Source organism: Lemur catta, chromosome 3, assembly GCF_020740605.2.
Source record: "Lemur catta isolate mLemCat1 chromosome 3, mLemCat1.pri, whole genome shotgun sequence".
In the NCBI taxonomy this organism is placed as follows: Eukaryota; Metazoa; Chordata; class Mammalia; order Primates; family Lemuridae; genus Lemur; species Lemur catta.
This window is the reverse complement of record NC_059130.1, coordinates 66,129,040-66,156,958: the sequence shown is the minus strand read 5'-3', so window position 1 is coordinate 66,156,958 and position 27,919 is coordinate 66,129,040. Positions and strand designations below refer to the sequence as shown.

Genomic DNA, 27,919 nt, shown 5'->3' with positions numbered 1-27,919 from the left:
GGATTACTTATGGGCGTGAGCCACCGTATCTGGGCTTGAATAATTGTTTCCTAAGAGAAAAAACGCACCATAGTAAATAATAACCATTTTCAATATTAAAAGTGCTCTCATTGGCATGGATGTCTTCTTAATGCTTATCTGAATTTCTTATGTTATTCATTATTAAATTTCAGTAAATGCATCATATTGGCATTCTCAACATTTAAAGAAGGAAAGTATTGTGATTCTGTACCCTAAATCCTACAAAACCTAATTAACATTTTCTCACTAAATATATTAGAGGGATATGATGTCAAGTTGTATACTACTGTTTAACAAAGGAAATACCTTAAGCACACATCCTAAACTGTTGCTCTTAGAAGTTAATTGCTCTAATTCCACAAAATCTACCAATGTAGTTTTTCTCTTTAGAGCCTCTGGTACTGTACCTTTAAGTAGTTTCGTATTTTACCTCTGCTCAAGAAGAAATAAATTGCTTCATTCAATGCTACTAAATCCTGGGGTATGGAAAAAGAATATCTCAATGTTGGCTGACAAGAAAAGGAATTATAAAACATTGTTTTGTAAAAAATAAACTTTATTGTCCTCAATTTATAAAGTGCTCTTAAAAATCAATAAGAAAACAAGCACTACAATAAAAAGAAAAGCAAGGCAAAAGATATTAAACATGTCATAAGAATCATCTATAAACATACTAATATTTTTTAAGGCTCAGGATAAACAATATAAAATATAACACTAAAATATAAAAATGAAGCATAACAAAACAATGGGAAAATAAAGTATTATTTAATAAAGGGTAGAGACAGTTATCAATTTGGAAGAAAACATTTAAATTCTCTTTCACACCAATACCAGATAAGGTAAAAAGCTGAATTTATTTAAATCTAAACCTAGAAAAACTAAAGAAACAGTATTAAATCAGTATTGTTTATTTATTACATTTCTGGAAAAGGGGGAATTTAATAAAAACAGAACAAAATTTTATCAAGATATTTGATAGCATTAATTTAAAAATTCTGTTTATGTTAAAAATTCACAACAGAAATACATATATTAATCAAAGTTTCACCTCGTTAATAACTAAAGAAATAAACAAGTACAATATGTCTTATACCCTATTAACAGTTTTAATAAATAATATTAAATGTTGACAAGGTATAGAGCAACAGCCACTCAAACGGGAACATAAATTTTATCCCTTTTGATAAATACTGTGCAATGTTAAAAAATCTTTAAAATGTACCTAAACATTATTTCTGGCAATATACTAACAGATAGTACTATATACAAGAAACATGTATAAATATGTTCTTCACACTATTATTTACATATGCAAAAAATTAGAATAAGGAATAATAGGATAGGTTCACTGCACAGAACATTATACTATTTGTAATGATATTAAGACTCACTGTGAGAATGGGAAAGTGTCAAAAAGCAGAACATAAAATTAAATGTTGTATCTGCAAGTATGTAAAAAATGTATTTTAAAATAACAGAAGAAATATATCAAAATGCTAATAATGGTTATATTAATTCCCAAGATTTAAAGTCCTCAAGCCAGCGTTAAAAATTCTTAAAATACATACAACATACTTTATACCCCAGTCAAATACTATCTACTATTACTCCACCAGTGAAGGAAGCACAAAGTTTAAACTAACATAGTAAAAGACAGACGGGCGACAATGCAACAATGAAAACTCACTACAAAATCAAACAATTCTCACCCCAGGACACTTAGCTGGGCTAAGGATAGAGACTCAATATCAGGATTCAATACTACAGAACTGAATCATATGGGCAGGTCATTTACAAATTCTAATTACCTACTTTTCTATTTCCTTCATTAACAAATGTGCTAATCTTGGGAAATTGGCTGTTTAGTACTGGTGTCAAATATAAAACATAATTGAGCTTTGTTTGGGAGTAATTCCTTGAAATATAAAATAAATAAGTAGAAAGATAAACAGATAAAAGCAATAAAATTAACAATGAAAATTTCATACACAATAGCACCATTTTTATTTGGTATAATCAAATAAGGAGTTCATGTAAGTGAATTCTCCAGAAAACTGAAATTTAACATAATGACAAAGTTTTGAAGACGTTTACTTTATTAACAGTCTTTTCAATTTACTATACTACTCTACAACATTGTGATTCCCTCAGATGTTAATGATTATATAAGTGTCTTTATGTAATGGCCTTAAAACACTACTCTATACTTCCATCTACTTTTTAATAGATTTTCCCCTTCCCTTAAATAAGATGCCATTTCAGCTGTCAGTGTTCCTAAGTCCAATGGTCAACACTGTGGCTTTCAATCTGTGTGCTAATTCTAATTAGTAGTTTCCTATTAAAGGCCACTGGCTTATTGTTCTTGAGTACACTTATTTTGAAGGCCAAGACCTTTCTACGTCCAGGATTTCTGCTATGTTCCAAATGGCTGAGAACACTAGCACTCAACAAATGTTAGCTGAATTACTGACTCTAATTTATAAATACGCCAAAGTTCCAAAAAAATAGTAGTAATAACTGAATAGTTCACTTAATCACAAAATGATATTATCCTCAGGGAAAGATACTCAACTCATTTGTCTCTGACAAGACAAAAACTACTTAGACTGATGATAAAAAAAAGAAAAGGTGAAAGGAAAAAAAGATGAGGATAGTTTCAAACAAAATAACCAAACTGTGATTTTGGACTTTTGGAAAATATTTACTGACAGTGTTCTGTAGAGTTTAATTACAGTGGTTATCAGAGCATTAATTACAGCAATTTGCACCACAGTATATACCACATCTATATTAAACACTGTTATAAAAATCAAAAAATCTCCAGCAACTATTCCTTGTAGATAACTCCAAACTGAATTTTCATATGAAATTAGCTTTTTAAAAAAGCAACTATAACGTACTTTCATTGATATTTCTGATGAAATAGTTTACTGTAATCTCTCTTAGACGCCGATTCAAGAAGAGGTAAGAAATAAAATTTATATCCTTGATATAATTAACATGTAACATAGGTATCACACTGTACAGCTCACAAAGTTACAGGTTTATGGAAATTAGCATGGTGTCAGACCTTAAGAAAAAAAATTCAAGTGAGGACAAATCAATATTATCACTGTTACTAATTAATTTCCTCTGATCACTCAAGCCCATTAGCCTTCCCCACTTCTATGATAATAACTGAAAAAATGAAAAATAAAATTTCTTGGTTAAGTTTTGCTCAAGCAAACTCAAACCATGTAAAATACATTTCTCCTCTTCCTTGGATTTCCTCAGTATATTTCTACCAAGAACCTCGAATAACTTAGTGTCTGTAAAAGACTGGAACTTCCCAAGACCCACTAATGAAAACAGTTTATAAAGCAAAAGTTGTTAAGAGCAAGGAACATATATTATTATGTAGATCAGATGCACACGACTACCAAAGGCCTCATTACCAAGCTAAACGTGCATAGATACCTTTGCAAAGGCCACTGTATAACTGTGACCTTCAAACCCATTGTCCTGTTTTTACAATTTCCTACTTCCAAAAATAATAATAAAATGTACTTAACCAATGTTATTTAACAGAATGGCTTTACTTAAAGAATTCACAAAGTTTCAATTAAATATCAACTTAAGGTGCTAACTTTTATGACAGGAGATACCTAATAATTTGGGGGATGGACTGCAGAATTGTGTAAAAAAATTATGTAAGAGGAAAAAATTTGCCTCAAATACTGATTCCAAATTCTGGTCAACTCAGGTTTTCCTCCCAACTATTATGAACCTGCCTATTTTTTGGACCATGACTTCTGCCACAATGTCAACCTTCTACACTCCTCTTTTCGCTGCAACTTCTCTAATTCCATCTCAATAGCAACCTATGTACTCCTTTCCCTCTTTCCTACATTACACCTCTCAACACACTTTTATTCCTAATACTTGTACTATCAACAAAAACCACATTGCCCAAAGAGTGGACACTTTTTTATGTAACAGGGCTGATAAATAATATTGCTGGTAGGTTTGAAGTAGAAAAAAACTTTTAAAAAAAATCACAAAATGATAGCTGTTAAGCAATTTTCAATTTAAGTATACATACATTTGTGTTAACTACTGATATATATCTAACACTCTCCAGTTGAGTTCACTAAACTGCATGGTCAGAACTATTACTTTAATCAAGCTGATAAACTTTTAAAACTGAAAAAATACTATAGACATACTTGGGTTTCAGTTTAAATGTACAATATAGGCTAGGCACAGTGGCTCACACCCATAATTCTAGCACTTTGGGAGGCCGAGGCAGAAAGATCGCTTGAGCTCAGGAATTCAAGTCCAGCCTGAGCAAGAGCAAGACCTCTCTCTACTAAAAGTAGAAAAATTAGCCCGAGTCTTGGCACGGGCCTGTAGTCCCATCTACTTGGGAGGCTGAGGCAGGAGGATTTCTTGAGCCCAGGAGTTTGAAGTTGCTGTGAGCTGCGATGACGCCACTGCACTCTACCCAGGGCGACAGAGCAAGACTCTGTCTCAAAATAAATAAATAAATAAGCATACAACATATAAAAGTAAATATATAAGATAAACATTAAAGATAGAAATATAAAACTCAAGTAACAAAACATTTTCTTTAAATCTTACTTTAGATGAACGTTTTCTGCAAAGCTACCAGGCACACTAAATCTATACGACAAAAAAAAAAAGTACAAACAAAAAAATCTGCTTTTTATCTAAGTATGTATGCATACATGAATCCTGACAACAGTCAAATATCATTAAGTAAAAATTTAATTTAGTAGAAAAATGTTTACTGATTGTCAATGTGACAGCAGTACATCATAAAACACCACTCCACTACTGTGCTTCATTAAAGAAAACCAAACTGAAACACAGAAAATATTTGAAATACTACACAACAATCACAGAGCGGTTCCTTAAGGGAAGAGATTAAGTGTGTAACAAGGAATGTGTTACTCTATACAGTATACCTCTCTGTATTAACTGTATAAACGAAGTATACCTTTGTAGTTTAAAAAAAACAAGCTATGAATGAATTACCTAATTACCTGATTAGTTTTGTAATTAACTTCCTACTCCGAATACTAAATAAAACCCAAATACTGCTCAACAATACGAAAAAACAAAGGTATACTGTAAATTCATTTTTTAGAAGACATTAAGGAAGTGGAGAGAAATTCATTTTATTTCAAACTTAAGAAAAAATTGAGCTCAAACTTGGATACCGAAGTTTATGAGAAGTTTGCTTTTAACAAAAAAATTTAACCCAAAACAAATCATTATTACCTTAAATTACTGTAAATATATAACCTAAAACAACCATCCGTACTCAAAACCCTACGGATAACTGAGTTAGTAGGTACGTATAAAATGACCAAAAGAATGATTTTTATCCTGCCTCAGGTACTGTCAGAGACATTAGGGACCCTCCAAATACCGCCAAAGTTACTGTAACATAAAGTTGGGGTATGAGAAAGTTATCAATGACCGAGTAAATGATACCCAGAGAGAAGACATGGAAGGCGTTCTGTTTCAAGCGTCTGGAGAAAGGTACTGCAGCAAAGAACGCGACAGAATGGTTAACAGGTCTGCAATACTTTGGAAAACGGCAAGGGAAAAACTGGCAAGAACGTTTGAAAGAAGAACAGTATCCAATGGAATCATCACGTCTGCTCGAGCACGGCTCCGGGCTTCCAGTGAGCGGGACTGGGGTGGAACTACCACTGCGCGGGGGGAAGTAGCCGGGCTGAGGGGCACGTAAGCTTCTGCAGGTGGCGGAGCGCCCGCAGGGGGATGGGGAAGAGGACAGTGTTGCCTCAATGGGTTTACTGTATTCCCTTCAAGATTAGGGGAAGCTAATACAGCACGTCTCCCGGCACCAAGAGGCACTCGCCCCGTGCCCCTCCCTAACGACTTGCCTTGTAGAAAGAGTTGCGGGTCCCAAGCCCCCGGAAGCCAAGGCTCCGCCATCCAGGACAACTGCTCTGCCAACAAGGTCCCGCGAGAATCGACAGATCTCGCGATACAAACCCACTAGCATCTCGCGAGCTTCCTCTAGAAACAACATGGCGGCACAGAAAAGTCAGGATTTCGGAACTCAAAGTATTTCATCAACGAACTGGAAGACGTCTAAAACACAAAGAGCAGGAAGCCTCTTCCCCCTTACACGTCTCTTTCTATTCTCCTAGTATACAAGTGCTGCAGGCAAACCTAAAAAAACTCTCCGTTGACCAGTTATACCAGACACGGCACATCCCTCTGCCTCCGCCAACCTCCCAGTCACGTGGAAGCATTTTCTGCGTGCCTGTCACGTGGGCCGCTACTGAGCGAGCGCGCGCCCGTCGTCCCCAATAGCCCTCCCCGCCCCCTACCGCCCGCGCACACGTGCGCGCGCACCCCCGCCCCACGTGGGGGCTTCGTAGTCGCCGCCGCTGCCGCCGCCAACCCACCCCCTCCCGGTACTTGACTCCAAATCCGGGTCCCAGAGCCGATCGTTTCCCTCCCCGCCGTCCCCTCCCCCTTCGTTCTCCCTCCCCCGCGTCTGGCCCCCACCACGTGCCCCGAGCGCTTGCTCACCTTTCGCGCGGGACCGGGCACCCTGGGCCACTTGGGGAGGCGCTGCAGCCGTGACCGCTCTCCGCCCCCGCCACGGCACTTGCTCGGGTGGTCGCCGCCGCAGGAAGCTCAACAGCGGCGCCGCGGCGCTTCCAGGTGGGTCTCCGCCTCCCGCTCCTGCCACTTCCCGCAGCACCAGCGGCTCCTTCCGGTCCCCTCCTTTCTCCTCCTCGTTGGGACGGGCGGGCGGCGGCGGCTGCTGCAGGCGCGCTCACTACACCGCCTGCTGGTAACCGTGGCCCGTGCAGCGCCCGAGGGCCGGGGGCTGCCGAGGGCCACCCCCGCGACCCGCCCCTGCCCTTGGGCGAAGGTTGGTCTTCCGATGGCAGGACGCAGTCCATCCCTTGCGACGGTCTAACCTGGCCCTACCAATGGAAGAAAGGCGTCCTTGTAGCTCCGCTGTTGGGAATCCGCTTCATGCTGCTCTTTATGGCCCCTAAGAAACCTGTAAACCCTAGCTCTCTTAGCAGTGTGGCCTCAGTCCAAAAAAATAGCCATATACGTATATTATTATATGTGCTCCTGCCTACCTCATCTCCATCCGCTCAGCCCCCTCGCTCACCTCTCTGCCTTTGCGGCTGTTACTACACCACGCAAGCTCGAACCACTTCAGGCCTCTGCGTTTGCTGTTCTCTTTGGCTAGAACACTTCCTCCAGATTTCTTTTAACTCATCGATGTTCGATGCGTATTGTAGGTCCCTTCTCAGAGGTCAACATCAGCGGGCTGCCCAGACCGCTTTATCCAAAAGAGCACACCTGCATCACTGCTTTTACTCTCTTTACCTGCTTTTATTTCTTCATAAGTTATAACTTCCAGACCTTATTTGTCGGCGTCATCACCACCAAGAATGTAAGCTCTTTAAAGGCAGGGACTTAGTAACTTTTGCTTATTGCTCTAGCCTAGGAAGTGTGTCTGGAACAAAACAGTGCTCAATAAATACTTTATCAAAACATATCTACCAACTATATAAAGCATGCAGGTAAATAAAGCCTAACACACAATGAAGATAAGCACTTCCATTGGGTTGATCGTACCATGGACAACTTCACTGTTTATGAGCTGTGGGAAAACTGTGTTAAACCTCCTTCCCTGATTATAATTAGAAGATTATGTTCCAAAAATATCAAATCCAGTGGTAGAAGCCATTAACTGGGGCTCTTCCTTGACAATTGTCAAGTACTGCTTCATTGCTTTTTTTCTGGTCTTTGGAACTTTTTTTTTTTTTTCAGGAAAGTGCCTTCTTTTATGTTGCTAATAAAAGTTACTAAGTAGTTGAAATGGCTTTTTGTATTTGTTTCAGTTTCCAATTCAACTCAAAAGTAACATCTGCTTCAAGATAAAGGGTGACATATTTTTATACTGATCAACACCTCAACAAGCCTTTATTTAATCTATTTGGTGCCAGGCCCTGTACTAAGGCTAGAGACACAAAAATAAACACAAAGATTCCCTACCTTGCCCATATTCTTATACAGACAAATTCTATTTATAATAACCATAACAACCATGGCTTCTTAATTCCTATGTGCCAGGCAATATGTTATGTATTTTTATGTGTTACCGTATTTTAGGCTTCCAACAATCCTATGAGATAGATACTATTTGTGGTGGGCCCTGAGATGTACTTCTCAGCTCCCCCTTCAAGAATGAAGTACTGCCTGGGTGCGGTGGCTCACAGCTGTAATCCTAGCACTCTGGAAGGCCGACGCAGGTGGATCGCTCGAGGTCAGGAGTTCGAGACCAGCCTGAGCAAGAGTGAGAGCCCGTCTCTACTAAAAATAGAAATTATCTTGCCAACTAAAAATATATATAGAAAAAATTAGCTGGGCATGGTGGTGCATGCCTGTAGTCCCAGCTACTTGGGAGGCTGAGGCAGTAGGATCGCTTAAGCCCAGGAGGTTGCTGTGAGCTAGGCTGACGCCACAGCACTCACTCCTCTAGCCCGGGCAACAAAGCGGGACTGTGTCTCAAAAAAAAAAAAAAAAGAAGTACTTACCATCTGCTGCCAGGAATGTTGCCCACAGCCAGCCATCAGTTGTCAGCCCATTCTGGCATACTAGTGTCACACAATGTGATAATATTCTCAGGGAGGCCACATCCAGTGATTAATGCAGGAATAACAGGCCCAGCCCTCTCACCTAAACTTGGGACAATTCTGATGGATCATCTCATCTCCTGCTTCAAGATCAACTGAGGCATTTCATTGAGACTTCATAGTTGTTGCTTTTCTAACCTCTCATAAGTGATGATCTCAAGAGCATTCCCTAATAAATTCCCTGTATACCAATCACATAAGAGTCTGCTCCCTGGGAAACCCAGCCTGTGACACTATTCGTATTTTTCCCTTGATAAAACAGATCAAGTGACTTGCCCATTTGAACCACAGAAGCCTTTATATATATTACTTTATTTTATTATTTATTTAGAGACAGAGTGTCGCTCTGTGGCCCTGGGTAGAGTGCAGTGGCGTCATGATAGCTCACTGCAACCTCAAACTCCTGAGCTCAAGCAATCCTCCCACCTAGGCCTTCCAGCGTGCTAGGAGTACCGGAATGACCCACCATGCCCAGCCATATGAATAAAGTATTGTACTAGCAGAGGAGGGCTTGGGAAAGACTTTTTACAATGGTTAGCATTTGAGTTATAGGATGACTTTGCTAAACAGAGAGAAAAAGTACATTCTAAGCTGAGGTGATTACATGAATGAGTGTGGGAAGGGAGAGAGAACTACAAGTAACCCCAAGTGGCTGGACTGCAAGGTCTTTGGAGTAATCCCTAAGAAATAAGGAGAAATGACCAGTTCATTGATGGTAAAGAGGGTAGCGAAGAAAAGAAAACTCTAGGCCTGGAGTAGATCTCAGCTGAGTGGAAAGGGATAGAAGCCCTTGAGATCCTCAGTTATCCAAGAATGGAAAAGAGTTTCATTGCTCCTGGAAAAGGGAACCACTGCCAAGCTTTGAGGCAAATGCCACCCCCTAATTACATATTCCTATATAGTCTTTATTTTCAACACAGAATGTTAAAGATGGAAGAGACTTCAAGATCAACTAACTCAGGAGTTTATATAACATTTTCTAAAGCACTGCCATTCCTTTTATAATCCCAGTCTTATTCCAGAATCCAATATTTGAACCAAATAAAAGAAGACCTGGGAGTGGGCAACCAGCTGACATTTCCCTCAGTTCCTTACCATGGCACGTAAGACACTGCCTCAGAACATGTTCTGAAAGTAATTGATGTAGTTCATCCATTCATTTTTTCAACAAATATGCCAAATGCTCTCCAGATGCTGGAGAACAAAGCAAACATAAGCCCTACTCTGACAGCCTACAGTCTAGGGAGGGAGGCTGACATTCAAGAAATAATCACATAAATAAATACTGTACATAAATTCAAACTGGTAAGTACCATGCATGAAAAGTGCAGGTAACTATGAGAATATGTCCAATGCCCAAAAGTACATGTTCTAAAGTACTTCTGAGGAAGTAACATCTAGGCTGACGGAGACCTGAAGTGTCAATGCAGTTAGGAAGTTAGTCAGGCAAAGGCAGGAAAAACATTCCAGAGAAGGAGACCAGTTGATGCAAAGCCCCCTACATGGGATGGAACTTGATATTATTTACTTGGTACTGCTACTAGTTGCTATTACCTAAAAGAAACCAGGTAATAGATTTTCCTATAGATATATAAAATCTGATATGACATCATGTATCCTAATTTCTTTCATTAGATCATACACTTTTTCCTATGTCAGTAAATATTCTTTAAAAACCCCAACAGATGGTTATATAATTTATTTAACCATTTTCTATTTGGGGGCACTTTCATACTATTATGATTGGTTTGATGAGTGTCTTCGTGTCCAAATACAGTATATGTACAGATATTTTGGGGGCTGAATCTCTATGATTTAGGTAGTTGATTGGGTAAAGAAAAGTCTAGGATTTCTAGCTTTGGTGACAGGGGAGATGGTGGTCTCATCAATGACCATAGGAAATAGTAAAGTAGGAGCAAGTTTAGGGGGGAAATGATGTGTTCCATTAAGGTATACTGAGTTTGAGGTAACTGTAGTACATCCAAATGAAGCTGCCCAGGAGTCAGCTGAATATGTATGTCTAGGATGCTGGCTCCAGGCCCAAGCTGAACATACAGATTTGTGAGTCTTGAGTTTACAAATATAACAGTAACTTGACCCTTTGGTTTAGATTTCATTACCTAGAGAAGAGCACAGAGAGTGAAAAGAGCTGAAAATCAAGAACAAAACCTGAGAAACACTGACACTGTTGGAGGCAAGGAAAGAAAACAAAAACCAGAGGAGAAACGAGGGACCAGAACAGTACCAAAAAAATTGGATAGAGTGGTATCCAAAAATCAGGGAGGGGGAAATGTGAAAAAGGGAGTCTTCAACATGAATTTATTAGACAAATTTACCAAGAACCTATTTTATCTCATACACTATGTCAAGCACTGGGAGGTAAACAAGACAAAACCTTTTGGTGTTTAATGAGTAATGGGAAATTGTTGTACATCACCAAAAGGCCAATACATTGTGCTCATGGCTGAGAAGGCTTACGTGGCTTACCAAAAATTACCAGTACAATGGGTAAAACAGAACTCAAAATAATTAAAATGGGAAAATTAAGGCAAAAGGAAAATAGAAACAAGACCATGTGAACAGTATCCTCAACAGCATCTTTCTAGTAAACCCAATAATTAATTTTATGGGACTCCTTCTTTATTACAGTATCTCTCATTTAGGCTGAAGCAATTCTATAGGCTTGGAAGAGGTAATAAAGTGTTATGGTCTGATGTGTGTGTGTGTGTGTTTGTGTATTTCAAATTAGCATGACTTCAACCCTAAAAACTTTAGCATATCTGCATACATTTCCTAACAAGGCCATTCTTCTATTTTACCAGTTATCATCATTTAACATTGATACAATCAGTACTATCATCTAATATATAATCCATATTTAAATTTCTCCAACTGTTCCAATATTGTTCCTTATAAATTATTTCCTCCAATCCAGGACCCAATCAAGGATCACATTTGCATTGTCATATTCTCTTAATTTTCTTCTAGCCTTTCTTGTCTATCATAACACTTTTTTTGGAGTCCAAGAGAGCTGTGTTTATACAATGTGCCTTTTAAAAATTTATCTTGATTTTTCCCCCATCATAATATTCAGATTAAATATTTTTCACAGAACTCTTACATAGATAACATGTCCTTAGAGGTTACACATTTTCCATTTTTTTAAAATATGGAATACTTCGTGAATTTGTGTGTCATCCTTGTGCAGAGGTCATGCTAATCTTATCTGTATTGTTCCAATTTTAGTATGTGCACTGCTGAAACCAGCACAGAAGTTACACATTTTCAAAGAGAAAAAGAGAATAAGGGGTTATATCACTGACTGCCAATTATGTTAAGTATTTTATATATAATATATATAATTATCATAATCCTATGTTCAACTGTGGCAGAGATTTGCTGTTCAGACCCCTCTTCAAGAAAGCACTTGCTGCCTATCTGAGGGGAGTGTGGTTGGCCAACAACCTCTATTAACTCCATCCAGGTCAAACTCAGCTCATTCTCTTTTTCAGGTAGCCACTAGCGGGTGACAGAAGAAGACCTACTGACAGTACAAGGGCTTAGCCATTTCTGCCCAATGCAGGACTCCTCTAATGGGCAATCTTAGCTTCACATCTCCTTATGGGGCTGGCTGGCAGAGATTTTGTCAGGCCTGTATCACTCTGGTAACTCCTGCTCAATCCAGTTTCCTCTCATTTTCTTTAACCTATGTTACTCCCCAACAAATCATATGCATTCCTAACACCATCTCAGTATCTGCTTCCTGAAAAACCCAACCTGTAATATTCTCATTTAACAAATGCAGAAAACTGGAGATCAGAGAACTTTAAATAGTGTTACAAACCATAGCTAGACAGTGATAAAGCTACTAGGATTTGAATTTAGGCAAACTGACTCCAGGGCCCCAAACCTAATCACCTTCATTTCCACAGACTCTTGGCTGGCTGGGTGAGGTGGCTCACACCTGTCATCCTAGCACTTTGGAAGGCTGAGGTAGGAGGATCACTTGAGGCCAGGAGTTCAAGATCAGCCTGAGCAACACAGCAAGACCCTATCTCTACAAAAAAATGAAAAAAGAAAAATTAGCTGAGTATGGTGGTGCATGCCGTTAGTCCCAACTATTAGGGTGGCTAAGCCCAGAGGATCACTTGAGCCCAGGAGTTTGAGATTTCGGTGAGCTATCATTCTGCCACTTGATTCACTCTAGGCAACTGAGCGAGACCCTGTCTCAAAAAAAAAAAAAATCAACAGACTTAACACACAGGCTCTCATTAGCCTTTGACTGCAATTTTCTTATTTCTCAGCTTAAGAATTTCTAAGAAAATCATCCTTACAGAAACTATTTTTTTATCCCACATTTGTCAACATGGCAACCTTTAAGACTTTATGGTACTGCTACCCATTTATGTATTTTGACAATTACAATGTAAAAAAATTGTATACGCTCTTAGGGACCAGTATTCTTTAGCATATTATATATTACAATAACAGATGTTACTATTAATGAATGTGAGATACCACCACAAGTTTCAAGGGAATTCACTGGGAAACAATATATTACAGTGTATAAGTGATTTGAGTTGGAGTCACATAACTGCCACTTCTTTGCTGTTATAACTTTGGGCAAACCACTCAACCTAAGTCATAGAGTTGTTAAGAGGATTAAAGGTAAGGAAAGCACTTAACAGAGTGACTGAAGCATTGTAATATTCAATAAATGGCTAGCACTATTAAAAATAAACCTTTTTGATTAATACCAAATACCAGGCATTACACTAAATTCTGGTGATTCATACACAGATCAGTAACATCACTCAATCCTTGAGGAGGACTATGGTATCAATTATGAGGAAGAAGAAAATAGAAATAGAAACAAGAAGAAAACTAAAAACTATACATTTTTTAAAAACTTAAAATAGATCATAAATGGCTGATTAATAAATTCATTTCATTAAGTATCAAAACGTTACACTGGATGACTTACTTGCATATTTCTGATTAAGAAATAACAAGAGCATATTCATATTAACAAACCTTACACCCTTTACCTTTAATGTTTATCAAATAAATTCAACATTCAAGTCATATATTTTAAAATCATTTTTATTGAACTAATTTTAACATCACTTTGGCCGGTGACAGCTGCCCCAAACCAAAACAAAGCCATCATGAATGCTATTCAACATACTCAATGTAATGCAGTATGTTTTTGTACTTGGAATATAGTTAAACTTTTGACATTACATAATCAAGCAAATAGCAGTGCATACTATATTATTCAAAAAGACTTTATGTATTTCATTAAAAAAATCAATTTGCAAGTGGCTTCAGCTTTATCAACAATCTCACTGACACATTCCACACTTCATGCTCTCAAAATAAAAAGCGGCCTAAAACTAACCCTAAGTGTTTTAGTCACTGACATTAATTAATTCTAGCCAGGGTTATAGGAATTGAGTTTAACATTTTACAATATAAGCGGCAATAAGTTACTGATATCTGCTGACAAATTCCACTCGAACTAAATACATCCTTGATACATTCAAAAAAAAGACATTTTGTATATTTCAATATGCTAGTTATATGCTGCAGTGCAAAAGAAGTGACACTCTACATTTCCTGAGCTTTAGGAAATTAACAACAATTTTCTGACTACTATTCTCAATTTAAAATAGGCTCTTCATTATACGAAGCCATGTCAAAACTATAGAATTAAATTAAGCTTTAGAGAACTGAGAAGATTGGTCAGAGTTTTATGATTTAGAGTAATGAAAAAGTTTTCAAAGCAAAAGTATTTACAACACTACAAAGGATGCTATGGATCCGTATGTAGAACAAAGATAACCTAATGATTACCAATTGATCACAGCTGTCCCTTCTCTTTCAAAAATATTACACTGAAAGACTTTATGCTAAGTAGCATTAAATATACCAACTTGTAGTACATTATACATTTTAATATATTCTTCCATAATGCCCACTAAGAAGGAATAAATGGGATAAAAGATGAAAAATCAAGAAAAGAAACATGCTTTTAGGAATGTTTTTGCATGTGTATATATCAGAGGAAGTGAAAACGATTTCTCATTAGAATTCTCTATATTCTCAAAATTACAAAGACCGAGTTTCTACTTCAATTTTTTCTTCTGCTTGTAGTATATCTGGATCAACATGAACAACTGGAGGTCGTAGGATAACTTCAGGCCCTCCACCATATATAGACTGCAGAAAATTCCACGTTTCTTCAGAAATCTGACCAGAATCTGCTCCTAAAATTATATAGAAAGAATAATGTTAACAAATCTATATATTCATATTGCAAAAGCTTTCATAGTAACCCCCAGCATGAATCCTCTAGGGATAATTAAGAACTTTCGGAACATGAATCTGCAGACTGCCAGCCTATATGGTTATAAGCAGCAACATAAGGTCTGTTGTTAAAAAGTTAGAGATGCTTTTTCCTAGAGCTCCTACCAAGAGCCTTAAAACCTTTCCTCAGATAAAAAATTAAACACTGGGTGATTTCCAGTATTTATCCTAGTTGATTTATGAATTATATTCTTGAACTGGGTAAAAAAGTACCATAGATGGCTAGAGATGACACAGCCCTAACAGTGACAAATCACTAATAAGTAAAGACTTAAATATAAATCAAACTTACCTTGCCTGAGCATCACATTACCACATTTAGTGACTGCAATTTTAGTATTGTCAATAGGACCTGGAGGATCTAAGTCAAAAGGAAAAAAGTTATTAAAATGCACATTTTTCAAAGAAATGTACCAAAAAATCACACAATTTTGTGATTGAAATCATTGAGAGCTTTATACAATCAGATTAGGTGTTTTTAACCAAATTATCATACTCAATTCTTAATATCTTCTCCTGAACTTCTTCCTTTTTGGGCCTTAGTTTTCCCAAAATAGTAACAGGAAGAAGATGAGAGAGGCTCTCTCACAACCACTGAAAGTCTAACAGAAATGATTTCTTACCTATCCATTTGGGGATTACAGGTCAAAATGTGCCACTTATGTTAAAAAAATAACAATTACTTTATAGTTTAAAAAGAAATTATACAGGCCAGGCATGGTGGCTCATGCCTGTAATCCTAGCACTCTGGGAGGCCAAGGCAGGAGGATTGCTTCAGCCCAGGAGTTTGAGGCTACAGTGAGCTACAATGACGACACTGCACTCTACCCAGAGCAACAGAGCAAGACTCTTTCTCAAAAAAAAAGCCAGAAATCGTAGAGTACATGATATACATTATATAAAGTTCAAGAATAAGCAAATGGTACAATTTTTGATTTGTTTCAGATTATCATTATTTAAAGTAAGTTAAAAGCAATAAAAGCGTTAGAAAAGAAAATGTCAAATACATTCTTTTATAATTTAAGGGAAAAAAATTATTTGTTTTTTTCCCTGAATACAAAAATACAGTGCATGTTCATTATCAAAAGCTGTAAAAAAGCCAGGTGCACACCTATAGTTCCAGCTACTCAGGAGGCTGAGGCAGGAGGATTGCTTAAGCCCACGAATTTGAGGCCAGCCTTGGTAACATAGCAAGACCCTATGTCTTGAAAAAAAAAAAGAATCTCTAAAAAAGGAACAAAGAAGAAAAAAATACTGTAATCACACTACAGAAGAATAGGGAAACTGTTTTAATATTGGTGTGGTCTTTTTGTCTTTGCATAATATAATGTTTGTTTTCTTTTTTTTTTTTTTTTTTTGAGACAGAGTCTCGCTTTGTTGCCCAGGCTAGAGTGAGTGCCGTGGTGTCAGCCTAGCTCACAGCAACCTCAAACTCCTGGGCTTAAGCAATCCTTCTGCCTCAGCCTCCCGAGTAGCTGGGACTACAGGCATGTGCCACCATGCCCAGCTAATTTTTTCTATATATATTTTTAGTTGGCCAGATAATTTCTTTCTATTTTTAGTAGAGACGGGGGTCTCGCTCTTGCTGAGGCTGGTCTCGAACTCCTGACCTCGAGCAATCCACCCGCCTCGGCCTCCCAGAGTGCTAGGATTACAGGTGTGAGCCACTGCGCCCGGCCTTGTTTTCTTAAAATAACAAAAGATTCAAACTATTCATATTGTGTTGCAACATTTTTCATATATCAAGAACATCTTATTTTCATATTATTAAGTATTATCATATAAAATTATTTTAAAAGTCCACACAGTATTTCATTGTACTGAATAGACCATAATTTAAGCAAACTCCTATTGCTGTCTGGATTTTTAAAATTTTTTCAATATTAAGATCACAGACTCATTTTGTTCAGTTTTTTTATTCCTGCTACAAATACGCTACAATTCATAAAATAGGCTTAAAACTTTTTAAAATGATCAGAATATAAAGTAGAATATATCATATGTTTTAAAATTTTTTTAAACAACCAGAATATAAAATAGAAGAGCAGGGATCTTTTTCTCTATCATTCAATGGTCTGATCCCAGGAGCGTACAGATATTCGAGAAGTATTCATCAAATGAAAGAACAAAAAATTTAATTTTCACATAACCACTTACCTCCATCTTTACCCTTCACAAAACTCTCCCATTCTCTAAACCACTGCATACTGATGCAATAAAAAGTGGCTGGAGAGTCCTCCTCTTGGAATGCTCTGTTGAGCTACAGGGAGGAAAAAATTCAGTCACCTAATATTTGGAACTTGTTTGGTAGCAAAACAATATAATCATTCTACTTCAGTATCTGATAAGGGCAATTTCTCATACACATAAAATGTGGTATCACAGTAAGATGTACAATAATGCTAAGTGATCTTAGTACAAGGATACATGGTAGCATCTATTAATAAACAATCCTAGGTTATATCTCAAAATTTAACAAGTATACATAAAAGGGGCATAAAGATTGGGTAAATGAAGGTAAAGTCTTCAAAACAATAAATACTTCATATATTTATTAAAAATCCAACATGTAAACTTTATTTAAAACATGCTATATCCACTATCTAGTATTACCTAAGATACTGGTAGACAGTTTGATATTGCCAGTGTAGCAATTAATAATCTCATATATGTCATTTCATAAGCAATACACACACACACACATATATATAAATAAATAAAAGTAAGTTCTCAAAAGTGACAGACAGTCTCTGAAGATATTCCACTCTCTTCTCCAGCCCTAAGGAATGGGTAAGTAATTCAAACTAGAGACAACTTTGCCAGAAATCACAATCTCCAGGGTTGTGACCTAATGGTTAGAACAGTCATTCCAATGTCGATTCTTGTTAGCTAGATACCCAAGGCTACTGTGGTTCTCAAATTTCTGGAGGTTTGCTTTTCAATTTTCAATAAATTTCTTTTTTGCTTCAGTTAGCCAGTCTGGATTCTACCATTTATAATTAAAGGAACCCAATTGATAGAAAAGCTGATATAGAAAGGGAGGTGCAGGTAACAGAGCCTCAGGGAAATGGAGGGTATTTGAAATGTATCTAATTGTAGTAGTGTTTCAGACTCCTAAAAATATTTCATGATGGGCAACTCAATGCCCATGATACATACTACCTATGGACATAGACAACCAAGTTCAAATGATGTCATTCCTCTAATCAAACCTAACCAAAATCCTGTGGCCACCCACAAATAACCCTATAACAGCCCAGAATTACCTTCATAATCTGGCCCCACAATCTGACTTCATCTTCTAATACTTTCTTCATTTTTCACCAATGATCACTGACCTCTTTTGTTATTCCCAGAACCAACTAAATACATTCCTGCCTTTCAAGGCTTTTGCACTGGCTATTCCTTCTTTTTGCAGGTATCTGAATGACTATCTCCCTCACCTCCTTCAAGTCTTTGCTTAAATCTCACTTTCTCAATGAGGCCTATCTTGACCATACTATTTCAAACTGCAACCTGTACTCCCCCCTTCACCACTGTACTCCTGATCCCTCTTACTCTGTTCAATACTTTCCTTTTCCATAGTATTCATCATCTTTTAATATATTAATATAACTTATTTATTAAATGTAAGCTCTGTGAGGGCAAAGATCTTTCTGGGACACAAGGTATCTGCTGCAATAGAACAATGAAAGGAAATGAAAATGCTGTGGCTGTCTCTGATGGTTAACAAAGAAATCAAGGCATGTTTGTCTCGAGGCACGGAATTAAACTTAGGACTTTCTGTGATGTACAACTTGTCCCTAGAGTACTGAGATTTCTGAAATGTAACGTCAGGCTGCTAGATGCTGACTTATAATATCCATTAAATTCATACTACGATCAGGTTTGGACACTTTCAGGATGTACTTTATCTTTAGTATTAGGAAGTTTCCTCCTTATGTGTCTAGGTGGGGGCTTTTAAAAAAATTACACACAGTTACCCCATTAATTTAAAGAGGTGTTTTTTTCTAATTCTGGGAAATTTCTCTAAACTGTTGCTCTAAACGTAGTTCTTTCCCTCTATTTAATTTTAAAATATGTGTTAGAAAAATATTAGATCCTATAGCTATCCCACATATCAAAACCTTTCTTCTTTCCATCTGCTTATCGTTCTGTGCTTCATTATAGGAGAAATCCTTCTGCTAGGTCTTTCAGCACACTAATTTGCTTTCTAGCAGTATTTGTTCTGTTATTCAACAACTCAATCTACTAAGTTTTGTTTATTTGTGTTGTGTTGTTTTGGGGGATGTAATATCCTTATGCATCTCCCTAAGATCAAACTTCATGTTTCCATATTCACTGCTCTATCCAGGCAAATGCCTTTATGCTTGCTGCCCGGTACAATGTAGCAGGTAGAATGCTGAGGTCATCATTGGTATCTGCCACTTTCAAACTTGAAGGCCATGTAGTCATTTCCTGTGGCTGTTGGTTTGCTTCTTCAGTCTGATCCTATCTGCTTTTTCAGTTTTTCAGAAACCACTTAGTTTCCAATCCACCAAGGACATCTATTTTTGTACTCCTGTGTTGTTTTTTTTATACTAAGGCACTTGCTTTGTTTTAAAAAAGGTTGGGAGGGAGTATGGTGGCTCACGCCTATAATCCCAGCTACCCAGCTACTCATGAGGCTGAGATGCGAGGGTTACTTGAGGCCAGGAACTTGAGACCAGCCTAGGCAACATAGCAAGACTGCATTTCTAAAAAAAAAAGAAGCAGGGGAGGTTGAATAAAACAAAATACCCTAGTGTTATGGAATAATCAGAGAATTGCATTTTTTAAAAAACAACTTTATTAAGGTATAAGCCACCCACTGTCAGCGTGAAGTTCAGTGGTTTTTCAATAAATTTTTAATCGTGCAACTGTCACCACAATCCAGTTAGAACACGGGGAACACCCCAAAGCACTCCCCAGTACCAGTTTGCAGCTCCCTGCTCTCAGCCATTGAAACCACTGAGTCTGCCTCCATAGTTTTTCCCTTTTAGAAATTTCATATAAATGAATTAGACATAAGTCTTTTTTATGTCTATCTTTCACTTGGTATAATGTTTCTAAGATTCATCTATGTTGTTACATGCATCAGTAGTCCATGATCTTTATACTGCTGAGTAGTATTCCATTATACTGCTATAACACGTTTTATTTACCATTAGTCAGCTGATGGACATTTTAATTGTTTATATTTGGAGCAATTATGAGCAATACTGCTATAAATATTTGTTTATATGTTTTACGTGAACATAAGTTCTCATTTCTCTGGAGTGAATAACCAAGAGTGGGATTGCTGGGTCATGTGCTAAGTGTTGAACCTAAAAGAAATTACCAAACTGTTTATCATTTGGCAAACATTTTGCATCCCTCCATCAATACTCATACAAGAATTCCCTAATGACTGAGATTGTGTACTTTTCATGTGTTTATTAGGCATACCTTCTTAGGGGTACTGTCTATTCAAATCTTTTGTCTACTTTTTAATTGGAGTATTTGTCCGCTTACTGAGTTGTATGAGTTCTTCATATAGTCATATCCAGACTGTATCCAAAGTCCTTTGAAGACCTGTGATTTGCAAATACCTGTAACTTACACTAGGTTTGGGGTCTACCATCCTAACCCACAATGTTTCTTCCAGTTCAACCACTCTCAGACTTACTGAATGTCTCTCATTCTTTTTTCCTTTTTTCTGAAACAGAGTCTCACTCTGTTACCCTGGGTAGAGTACAGTGGCGTCACCGTAACTCACTGCAGCCTCAAACTCCTGGGCTCAAGTGATCCTCCTGCCTCAGCTTCCTGAGTAGCTAGGACTACAGGAGCATGCCATGATGCCTGGATAATTTTTTTTCTATTTTTAGTAGAGACAGGGTCTCACTCTTGCTTAGCCTGGTCTCGAACTCCTGAGCTCAAGCAATCCTCTCGCCTCAGTTTCCCAGAGTGCTAGGATTACAGGTATGAGCCACCATGCCCAGCCTCTTACTGAATGAATGTCTCATTCATTACCATAATATCCCACAATGCTTATGACCATGGAATTCATTTTACATAAAAAAAGAAACAGGTTCATACGCGTAAGATTCACTGATCTTACTGGGTGTTACTACCCAAAAGCTGCTGCCTACTGAAAACTCAGTTGTGCTTGTGTGGCAACATTCTGTGGGTGTGGTACTATCCTGCATGATGTAGTAGTATATGCTCCAAACTAGAAGCCAATATATGGTGGTTTTCCCCATAACCAGAATACATGAGGCTAAGTATCAGGAAAAGGAAGCAGGAGAGCTCGTCTATTACTACCTACTCACAAAAGCTTTGCTTCTCATCCCCACAACTTTGGCCTCTACTAGTTTGGAGGATTTATTTCCCATGGCAACACAATAACAGTTTCACTGGACTGGGAGCTGAGACAGCCCACTGGCCATTTTGGTTTTCTCATGTCACTGACCAGCAGGCAATGAGGAGGTTTACAGCACTGGCTGCAATGATTGATCCCAGTTATACAGGGTAAATAAAATGACTACTACATAGAGGAGCAAAGAGGATTACGTTTGGAAACCAGGAGATTATACCCACTGCATTAGTTTCAGAGGCTGCTATAATAAATACCACAAACTTGGTGGCTGAAGAGTTGTTTATTTTTTCACAGTTCTGGAGACCAGAATTCTAAAATTAAAGTGTCAGTAAGACTGTACTCCCTGCAGAAGCACCAGGGGGGAGACTCAATTCCTTGCCTCTTCAAGCTTCTGCCTTATAGCTGTATCACTCCAGTATCTACCTCCATCTTCACATGGTTCTCACCCCTCCACTGTGTCTATTTAAAAGGACATTTACAGTTGTATACGAACAGCAAGGTGTAAGTAATGAAATAAAAAATAAATAGGAAAAAAATTTTAAAAAAGGAAACATTAAATTTAGGGCCCACACAGACAATTCAAGATGATCTCATCTCAAAATCCTTACATATGCAAAGACCTGGCTAGGTGTGGTGGCTCATGCCTACAATCCCAGCACTTTGGGAGGGTGAGGCAGAAGGATCACTTGAGCCAGGAGTTTGAGACCAGACTGGGCAACATAGTGAGACCCCATGTCTACAAAAATAATTTAAAAATTAGCCATGCATGTTGGAATGTGCCTGTAGTCCCAGCTACTCAGGAGACTAAGGCAGGAGGATTGCTTGAACCCAGGAGTTCAAGGCTGGAGTGAGCTATGATCAAACCACTGCACTCCAGCCTCGGTGACAGAGCGAGACCCTGTCTCCAAAAAAAAAAAACAGAAAAAAAGAAGAAGAAAAGGGAAAAATAAAGAACAAAGATTCTTTATCAAGTAAGACCACATTCACCAATAATGTCAATTCACAGAGCATGGAATTATCTTTTTGGAGATCACCATTCAACTAACTGCAGGCACCATTTAGTATTTCCATACCCAGAGGTTAAAAATTAATAGACTAGACAAATCTAATTCAGACAAGACTGCTAAGGACTCAGGCCCTTCAGGAATGAGGGTCTGGGTTACTTTACTAAGTAAACACAACTACAACCAGCTGAGATGTTGGCTGAGAACAAAGGGAATATGGAATGGGTAGTGATCAGCTGTAGACACATATTTCTTCTTTGCCCCTTGTACATATTTATAAACATTTACCAAATATTGAAACAATTACCAATTTATTTTTTCCCTTTCTTTCATTCCACTATTATTATAAGGTATGTTGCTACTGGTTAACACTATAGTTTATTCTTTAGATTACAGACTATAAAAAGGAGATTGTGACTGCATTGACTGAACAGATAAATGACCATCATTTAGAAATGCACAGAGTAACCAATAGGACTTTGGATCTCTTAAATTTAAAGAAAGGGTAAATGCAACACATGTTGGTACATGAGCTAATTGTTATCATGTTAGGCAAAAGTATGATACCGTTGCTACTGTTGTTTGGATGTATGAATGCAAATGGATGCTGAGTTGACAAGGAGGCAGACTATACTGTAGTATCTATTTTAATGGCCATCATTTTTCATTCATTCTTATACTCTCTTCTTTAAAGAGAAGCCTATATTTTCCAGGATCCCCTGCTGGTGCTGGTTCAGATCAGACACTACCAATAATATATATAATATATGAAAGGTACAAAACAAAAACCTTTTCTTTCCCTCTGGAGGCAGCTATGGGCAGGCTTGGAGCATCCAGAGATGGCATAAATATGGTTTTGCCACCACTTCCAAGCATCTTCCCAAGAAGCCAATCTCACTTAGCATCATAAGCAGCTAAGATCTTTTACATCAGCGTCTTGTGTCTTCTAGGCATCCTCCAAATAACCCACCCGGGTCCTACATCATTAGCAGCAGCTTCTCAGGTTTCTGAGCATTCTCCTGAGAATTGTCACAAGTAGGGAGCTCAGATTATTTCCGGAGACTTTATGCACTTTTTAATTTTTTAACTTTGAAGCAATCTCAAACTTAGAGGAAAATTCCAAGTACTATACAAAGAATTTTCTTTTCCTAGTCCAATTTCAAAACAAGTTGCTGAACAGATGTTCCTTTCCTCCAAATATCTTGTTTCTTTATAAAATATCCCTCAATTCGGGATTGTGACTTTCCTCATTTGAGATTCGTTACGTATCTGTGTCCCAAAGAAGTAACACCATGTTCTTCTCATTATACCCTATCTTGGCACACGAGTTCGATTTGTTTCATTTCTAATGATGTTCACTTTAATAACCTCATTTAGGTGGTACCAGGATTCTCTTCTGAAAGCTAGTCTTTTCCCTTTGTGGCATTTTGTTTCGTTTTGTTTTGGGTTTTTTAAGAGACAGTGTCTCGCTCTGTCACCCAGGCTGGAGTGCAGTGGCATGATCATAACTCAATGCAATTGCGAACTCCTGGGCTCAAGTGATTCTCCTGCCTCAGCCTCCCCAGTAGCTAGGACTACAGGTGCATGCCACCATGCCCAGCTAAGTTTTTTTTTTTGCAGAGACAGGATCTTACTATGTTACCCAGGCTGGTCTTGAATTCCTGGCCTCAAGTGATCCTCCCAATCCCAGTCTCCCAAAATGCTGGTATTACAGGCATGAGCTACAATGTCCGGCCTTTCCCCTTATAATTAATAAGCATTTTGTGGAGGAATAAGTTGAAACGATGTAAATATCTTATTCCTCAACCTTTTCATTTATTCACTTATTTATTTATATCAACATGGGTATAACATCTCCTATTTTGTTTAATGAATTATATGTTACTGTAATTCATTTTAAAATTCAAATTGTCCCAAATTTGGCAAGCAGAAACCCCGTCAAGCTGGCTTCTGTGTACTCTTGACAGGTCCTTACCATTTTTCAAGAACTTCTTTACTTTTTAGCACAATAAGATGTTCCAGTTTCATCTTATAATTCCCCTGGCTTGGCCCTGGAATTAGCCATTTCTCCAAGGGAGGCTAGTTCCTTTGAGCACAAAAAGATGTTTAGAAGCCAAGATTTGACAGCTAGGTATGATAAATCCTTCTAGAGTAATCACTGATCCAGGTCCTTTCAGTGAAGTTAGGAAACATCAAGTTTCTATAAATACACACATACACACACTTTACACCTCCATATTTACTTAGTTATCACCATGAGCTCACAAAAATACCTACAAATCCAATCTAATAACACAAAGTGCATTTTAGTTTTCTCCCTTTCCATACTCGAAACTTCCTTACCTGATAATGAGGAACCCAGCATTCATTACATTTATTATTTAATCAATTCCCCATCTGGAATCAATCTCTCACTGCCATCACTGCCACTATGCTACACTCCTATAGCCACTAATCCCTTCTCATCCTGCCTGGGCTCCAACACCCTTGATTTGGCTCATGCCATTCACTACACAGAAGCTCTCTTCACCCTGTCTTGGCTAAGATAACACACTCTTGTTCACTGCCCCACTCCTACTGTCAGTGTGGCAGCCTACCTCACTTCAAACCTTCTGCAAAGTCAGCAGTGGTCATCCTGACTTTCACTGCCCAGTCCTTTCAGTGGTTATATAAGTCTCTCATTCCCTGTATTCCAATTCTATTAAAAACACTTAGAATGGCTTCTGTTAATCAAACCATGACAGGTACAGCTATTAACCATTATTTAAGCATTGGTAGAATGAACTATTTTTAATATTCAACTAAAACTTGCTTCCTTACATTCAGGAAGCAAATGAAGCCCATGTAAAATATTAATAAATAAAATAAATCCATACCTGTATCTTCCCTGATGTAAAATTTCTTTACTCTAGGCAAGGGCATTAAAAAAAACCCTGAATGAATGACAAGCAGGTGTATGTGTGTCTGCTTTTTCCCTATTTTCTCCTGTGGTATTATTCCTTCCCCTAATATTATCTCAGTAAAATTGTCCATGAACATGCCTCTAAGGCTGCAGTTCCCAACCCCCGGAACACAGCCTGGTACCAGTCTGTGGCCTGTTAGGGAATGGGCCATGCATCACTCCCTGAGCTCTGCACCAGCCCCTCCACCCCCACCTATGACACCCCACTTCTCTACCCCCGGACTGGGGAAAAACTGACTTCCATGAAACCGGTCCCTGGTGCCAAAAAGGTTGGGAACCGCTGCTCTAAGGTAACCCAAACTTTAGATTGTCTTAAATAGTTGGAGCTATGTTACTGACAGCAGCACTTTGAAAAGACTCTTGCTACCTAGATAGCTGAAACTGTACTAGTCCTTGTCCATAAAACTTGGTTGTTCAGCTTTTTAATTCCGTGACCAAACTTTCTGTTGTTTACAATCAAGGAACATCTCATAATATACTCATTTTGAGGAAAATGGAAATATTTATAAGTACAAAGAGTTCCCCAAAAGACAAAAGAATATTATATTTCACAAACGTATGGAAGTAGTGCACGCAGTCTGGGTATACTGCAGATAATACTAATTCAAGAAAACCTATAATTTTCCATTTCAATGAGGAAATTTCTTGCCAGTAGCAATCCATAAAACCAAATTTATTGCCAATCCATAAAAAGAAAAACCCACAAAGAGAAAACTTATCTCACTGGAGTTGTAATAAAGTGCCTGAGGTCATTCACTGTTATGTACCCAGAAAACTTGAAATCTACTACACCGCTTTCATCCAATCTTTTCATTAACATCATACAGTTGTGCTAACTGTCAGGTCTTCATCCTTATCCTAAATCATTTACGTTTAAAAAGCATCACTTTTTTTACCCGAATAAAAATTTCCAATTCAGTTTTTCTTCTTTTTTCAATTTTCTCTGCTTCAATTTGGCAAGTGTGACAAATGTACAGATGGTTGACAGCTGGTCCTCCACCATACCTAAAGCATGAAGAATTTAAGAATCAAAATCATGATAATCTTAAAGAAAGCTGATCTTCTAGGAAATTTGTTTCTAACTTTTAAGTCAATGGCTAAATCCCCAGTTAAGAATAAATCCACACAATAAAATCTCAAAGTATTGTAAAAATTTAAAAATCATAGGAGGATTTGATTTTATGTTTATCAGTGTCAATGACTTTTAATTTATTGCCTAACCTGCTTTATCTATATTTCAACTTGCCCTTATAACTACTTCTGTTCCAAAATATTAGAGGCCACAACAAAGTAAAAGAAGTGGTTTTCAAAAATTAGCATATAATGATCTGAAATCCAGATTCAAAGGGAAAAAAAAGAAAAAAATTAGCATACAATATATAAACCTTAGTTATACATACACAGTCATAGTCAGGTTTGAATCAGATGAAAGCTTCCCCTGGCCTCTCAAGTAAGAAGCACTCAAGGTATGAAATTATTTTTAATATTTAACTAAGAAAAACATAATAAGAAAATTATAATACAAAATGTTTTAAAATAAAATTATAAAATTTAAGAGGAATATTCAATTGTGTGAATATGTACATATATATATAAAATTTTAGTGCTGGGGTATGCAAATCTTTCCAACAAGGTACTTGAAGTTAAATATCACAGCATACCTTTACAGACAGATAATCACAACAAAAAAATTAGAATTAATTACCTAGACTACAGTTACACTAGCTACAAAGTCTTCCGCTCACACTTCAGATTGAATAAATGAAGGAAAAAGAAGGGATATTTTCCATAAGCAATGTACAGCACAAGGAACATCTGTGAAATAATCCAATCTCCTTTTAGCCAGTTTATTTTCACAATACTCTATTATCTGATTTAAAAAACGAACCTGTGTGTTTCTAACAGTAGTAAAAAGAAAACCTAAAGAAAAAAGAAAAAAATTAAAAAACAAACCTGCTATATAGGTTATCCCAAATGTTCTGAGGCAGCATCAAAACCAGGTCTTCAATGTAACCAGCTTTTCTTGGAGGAACACCTAAAAAAATTTAGACATGTCTGTCTCATTCTTTAATTCATTTATATTATTTTCAAAGATTAAACTCATTTTTAAACAATAACTAATGACTGGTCAATCACTATTCTTTTTTTTTTTTTGAAAAAGAGTCTCATTTTGTTGCCCGGGCTAGAGTGAGTGCCATGGCGTCAGCCTGGCTCACAGCAACCTCAGACTCCTGGGCTTAAGCGATCCTACTGCCTCAGCCTCCCGAGTAGCTGGGACTACAGGCATGCGCCACCATGCCCGGCTAATTTTTTCTATATATTTTTAGTTGTCCAGATAATTTACTTGTATTTTTAGTAGAGACGGGGTCTCGCTCAGGCTGGTCTCCAGCTCCTGACCTCGAGTGATCCACCCTCCTCGGCCTCCCAGAGTGCTAGGATTACAGGTGTGAGCCACCGTGCCCGGCCTCAATCACTA

General features: G+C 37.7%; 2 protein-coding genes and 1 non-coding gene across 9 annotated transcripts in view; all 3 read right to left on the bottom strand.

Moving 5' to 3' along the window:
- ZZZ3 (zinc finger ZZ-type containing 3) overlaps positions 1–6,680 on the bottom strand; it is a 105,273-nt gene extending 98,593 nt beyond the window's left edge. For 3 of the 4 annotated variants that reach the window (XM_045547715.1, XM_045547718.1, XM_045547716.1), the window contains exon 1: positions 5,940–6,359. The gene's annotated coding sequence lies outside the window, so the exon portion shown is untranslated. Of the gene's footprint in view, positions 1–5,939; positions 6,360–6,597 lie in introns of those variants that run through there. The other variant, XM_045547717.1, reaches the window with a different exon arrangement.
- Positions 6,681–11,895: 5,215 nt separating this feature from the next.
- Positions 11,896–12,002, bottom strand: LOC123636161. The gene has a single exon (XR_006734369.1). It is a non-coding gene; the product is annotated as a U6 spliceosomal RNA (small nuclear RNA).
- Positions 12,003–13,819: 1,817 nt separating this feature from the next.
- Positions 13,820–27,919, bottom strand: part of USP33 (ubiquitin specific peptidase 33) — a 61,678-nt gene continuing 47,578 nt past the window's right edge. For all 4 annotated transcript variants that reach the window (XM_045547710.1, XM_045547712.1, XM_045547713.1 and 1 more), the window contains exons 20-24: positions 27,397–27,478; positions 26,340–26,448; positions 17,259–17,361; positions 15,394–15,462; positions 13,820–15,001 (exon numbers count right to left, since the gene is read on the bottom strand). In XM_045547710.1, coding sequence (XP_045403666.1) covers positions 14,844–15,001; positions 15,394–15,462; positions 17,259–17,361; positions 26,340–26,448; positions 27,397–27,478 — 521 coding nt within the window. In that variant the 3' untranslated portion in view covers positions 13,820–14,843. The remainder of the gene's footprint in view (positions 15,002–15,393; positions 15,463–17,258; positions 17,362–26,339; positions 26,449–27,396; positions 27,479–27,919) is intronic.